This window comes from Trypanosoma rangeli, assembly GCF_003719475.1.
Source record: "Trypanosoma rangeli strain AM80 chromosome Unknown Tra_15.4_contig_00815, whole genome shotgun sequence".
In the NCBI taxonomy this organism is placed as follows: Eukaryota; Euglenozoa; class Kinetoplastea; order Trypanosomatida; family Trypanosomatidae; genus Trypanosoma; species Trypanosoma rangeli.
In genome coordinates, this window is record NW_021706573.1 from 1 (window position 1) to 3,529 (window position 3,529).

The 3,529-nt window shown below is 61.5% G+C and overlaps 4 protein-coding genes across 4 annotated transcripts; all 4 read left to right on the forward strand.

Annotated features, from left to right (window-relative positions):
• Positions 1-337: 337 nt before the first annotated feature.
• Positions 338-817, forward strand: TraAM80_10158 (uncharacterized protein; the record flags this gene model as incomplete). The annotated part of the gene is made up of 1 exon (XM_029386798.1): positions 338-817. The coding sequence occupies one exon, from the start codon at positions 338-340 to the stop codon at positions 815-817; it is 480 nt and encodes a 159-aa protein (XP_029233334.1).
• Positions 818-823: 6 nt separating this feature from the next.
• TraAM80_10159 (uncharacterized protein) lies at positions 824-1,525 on the forward strand (the record flags this gene model as incomplete). The annotated part of the gene is made up of 1 exon (XM_029386799.1): positions 824-1,525. One exon carries the CDS (start codon positions 824-826, stop codon positions 1,523-1,525), a length of 702 nt encoding a protein of 233 aa, XP_029233335.1.
• Positions 1,522-1,911, forward strand: TraAM80_10160 (uncharacterized protein; the record flags this gene model as incomplete). Its single annotated transcript, XM_029386800.1, has 1 exon — positions 1,522-1,911. One exon carries the CDS (start codon positions 1,522-1,524, stop codon positions 1,909-1,911), a length of 390 nt encoding a protein of 129 aa, XP_029233336.1.
• A 678-nt stretch (positions 1,912-2,589) lies between these two features.
• Positions 2,590-3,114, forward strand: TraAM80_10161 (uncharacterized protein; the record flags this gene model as incomplete). Its single annotated transcript, XM_029386801.1, has 1 exon — positions 2,590-3,114. One exon carries the CDS (start codon positions 2,590-2,592, stop codon positions 3,112-3,114), a length of 525 nt encoding a protein of 174 aa, XP_029233337.1.
• Positions 3,115-3,529: the final 415 nt, after the last annotated feature.

Consider the following 3,529-nt stretch of genomic DNA (forward strand, 5'->3'; position numbering starts at 1 on the left):
GCTCGCTGGCGCGCGGGCACGGGCGGAGTGCCTGGCCATGGAAATGGGCCTCAACGAGCCTCTGCTGCACCTACCGCCCACATCCGGCAGGTGAGGGGCGGCTGTGTTTACGGACCCACCGCCACCCCTTAGTGCATTTTAAACGGGGCCCGAGAAGAGTGACGGATGGCGTGCCCTGTCGCAGGGGGAGCTCCACCACCAGCCTGATTCGTCGATGTGTGTGCCTGCCTGCTGATTTTTTTTTTTGACACGCTGGCGTCTCTCACAGCCAGGTGGCTGAGGAGTTTGCGAAATAAGTGCTGGGAGCGTCTCGGGGATGTGCTAGTGCGAATCGCAAATGCAATCGCCTCCGTTGGGCGCTGCGGAACACCAAACGAAGAGCCAAAAGACCCCCCACTATCCAACCCAGCGTGAGCGCCTCGTCGGGGTGTCAAGAGACTCCAAAAACGGCCCCGTGGTCGCGTGCAGAAGAAACGATGCTGGTGCAACGTCGCAAAGGTACATTGCGTCACTCCGGTTGGCTGCGCCGTGTCCTAGCGAGGTCGGTGGCGCCCGCCGCCCCCATCGTAGAGGAGCCCCGCCCCTTCAACAGGCTGTCCCCCAGGCAGCCCCAGCGGACCGGACATTGCTGCGCCAGGCCGCTATAACGCATATATGCCGGGCGATCGCCGGCTCACGAGCGGGCGCCAAACCAAAGTGGTGCCAGCGGGGCGCTGGCTCTGCGGGAGGGGATCGGGCGCTTTCGGCCCTGCGCAATGGGCGGGCGGCGGCGCACACGAAACGCCGTTTTATGACGACCGATGGGGAACAATTTTGAGTTTGTATGGCGGCGCAGCGTGGTGCAAGCCGGGCCCCGATGCTGCAAGAGGTTTCGGAAGCGCCCGCGGCACCGCGTTGCAAATCCCAGGCGCCCACGGCAACTCCCCGGAGGTTTTTGCGCGAGCGTGTCGTCCAGCGCGCCCTCGCCCCTAGCCACCGACTGGCGGCCGGCGCTATCGAATGCAAACGGGTACACGAGGCCAGCTGCGTAGATGAACGCGCGCTCTGGCAGTGTGGTGGCTGGTGCGGGCCGGGGTTGGCGTTAGAGAACCCCGCCACCGCGGGCCAGCCCAGTGTTGAGGGAAGGCGAAGCGGGCATTTGCGGCGGTCGAAGTGGCACTGCGAAGCCCATCCCGACCGCGCCAAAACCGAGAGGGATTCTCACTTTCCTCGTCGCCGCCGACCCAGGGCGCCCCACAAAAGGCCTAGCTGCGCGCGAATGCTGCAAGCACTACTGGAGAGACCCGCCGACCCCCCAGAGCATGTAGGCAACGTTTGGCGTTTCAGATGGCCGATCCAAAAACCAGCACAGAGCTCCCCCACCGCGGTGGGGCCCGATGGAGGGGGGCGGCTTGCCCAGGGTGCCGAAGGCAGAGCGCGCCGCAGTGGCTCCCGCGGAGGCCATAGGGCACAAACCCAGCTAAAACCGCAGCGCCGCAGGAAGATCAACATTTCCCTCGCCGACGCTGAAAAGCAGAAAACATGAAAGAGCGCCTCGGTGCAACCCGTGCGGAAAGACATATGTTTCGCGGAGCGCGCTCCGAAAACATCTGGCCACAGCGCTGGGCCCCATGCTGCCCCAAAGCCTCCCCCCGCCAAGGGCGCCAGCCCCCACCCAAGCACGGCGCGAATTCCGCCCGGGATTGCATGCCCACGCCTAACCGCAACACCCTGAAAAACGAAGCGATGGCAGCCGCAAAAAGGGTGCAGAGGAATCCACGCCAGATGTTTCTTTGTCAGGCGGACGCGGCGCCCGCCCTGCCCCCCCGCCACCGCCGCCGGGTGGGCGCCCGGCGTCCCTGCTGGAAGGTTTCGCGGCAAGGGCGACTCCAGGCGGAAAATAGCGCCGAGGTTTCGCGGCAGCCCCAGTGAGGAGGCACCGGGGCACGTCGTGTTCTGTGCGGCCTGGCGGCGCAAATTCGGCTTGGGGACATTGGAGGCGCCTGGTCTTTACTTTGGTCAGCCACAGGTTTGGTTTCTTTGTAGCGTGCTCAGTCGCCCAAAACCCTGGTTTGCCCACAGCCTGCTACGATGTGGGCAGCGGCGCCAGCCCGTCGGAGGTGGGAGCGCCGTGGGTTTGCTGCTTTAATAGTTTGTATTGTCTTTTTCCACTCTCTCGTTTTCAGCACAACGTGCTCCAAAAATTTCAAATCGCACTTTCTCCACCTTCTCTACTGTTCTAAGGGGATGTGGTTCTGGTAAAAGCACTCGGATTCAACTTCCGTTTTTTCTTACGGGGATGATGGTGGTATTACTGAACCCCGGGAAGGGTGATGAAACTGCACGTGCGGCGGTAGAATGGCGTCATTTAGAAAACAAAAGAAAAATTATTGCTTGTACCGAGGCGGTGCATCTTGTTTATCAGTACGGCCGAAAGAAGCGGATGATACTCCGTGTGTTTCAAGGGGACTTTTTCCTTCTCGTATTGAGATGGTAAAGACAAGAGCTGAACCGTAAAACATAAACATTGTGGTTGGTGATCCAAATTTAACTGATTGGAGTCGTTCTTCACTCTGTGGGATTTTGGCACAAACCCCAGGTGCGACGGGAATGCTTCACGAGTTTACGCCCTTGCTTGAGAAGGCAAAACAACACAGTGCGATTCGTTCTTGTGCTTTTAAAAAGGCGCTGGCGGCGGGCTGCTCCCCAACGCTGCGCGGCAATTCTTGCTCCGCCGTTCGCGAAAACGCGAAGGCGGCACGGGTACAGCTCCCCGGAACAACGGTGGGCGCGCCCGCGAACGCGAAGCGGCCTCGGTTAAATTTGGGAAATGATTGGTCGCTCATCCTTCCCTTTGCTGGGCGGGGCGGGGCGGGCGAGGGTCAGCAAAATGGGGCGCCCCAGCGGAGCCGAGGGAGCGGCGGCCCAAGGCCCGGTACCCCACGCCAGAAGCAGCGAGCCTTCTTTCTCCACATTTTTTTTTTCCATCCGCCTGTTGAGTGCGGAAGCGGCGCCATCTTCGTTCCCGGGCTGGCGGCGATCGAAATGGTTCAAACCATAGAGGGGAGGAGTGTTTTCTCTGTTTTTGCTTTTTGGGGAGGCGGTTTGCGCGCGGGCAGAAAAAAAAAATCTTAGCCCGCGCCGCCTTTTTTGCGCACCGCCGCCCGCCTCCCAGGCTCGCTTTTGCAGACGGTTCGCTCCGCCAGAGCGTTCCAAAACCCAAGCGCCCGCCCAGGACAAGCGGCGAAAGTAACTGCCCCGCATTTCGTGGCGCATCCGCACGAACCGAAACGAACACCGCCCGCGACTGGGGGCCGGTTTGCGGGGCAAGCGGTGCCGCGTGGAAGGGCGGGGCATGGCAGGAATGCAGCAGCATATTCCCCTCTGCAAGAGCGGAAGCGGCGGCCTCACTCTGCGGTTACCGCGCCACCCAGTGAGCCCCACACAGAAGAAGGAATATTTTAATGCTGCACGTCACTCACGCATTGCCGCCGTCTGCTGCTTCTCCCCACCCTCGCCTCTCCCCGCTACGCATGCCACCGCTCCCACC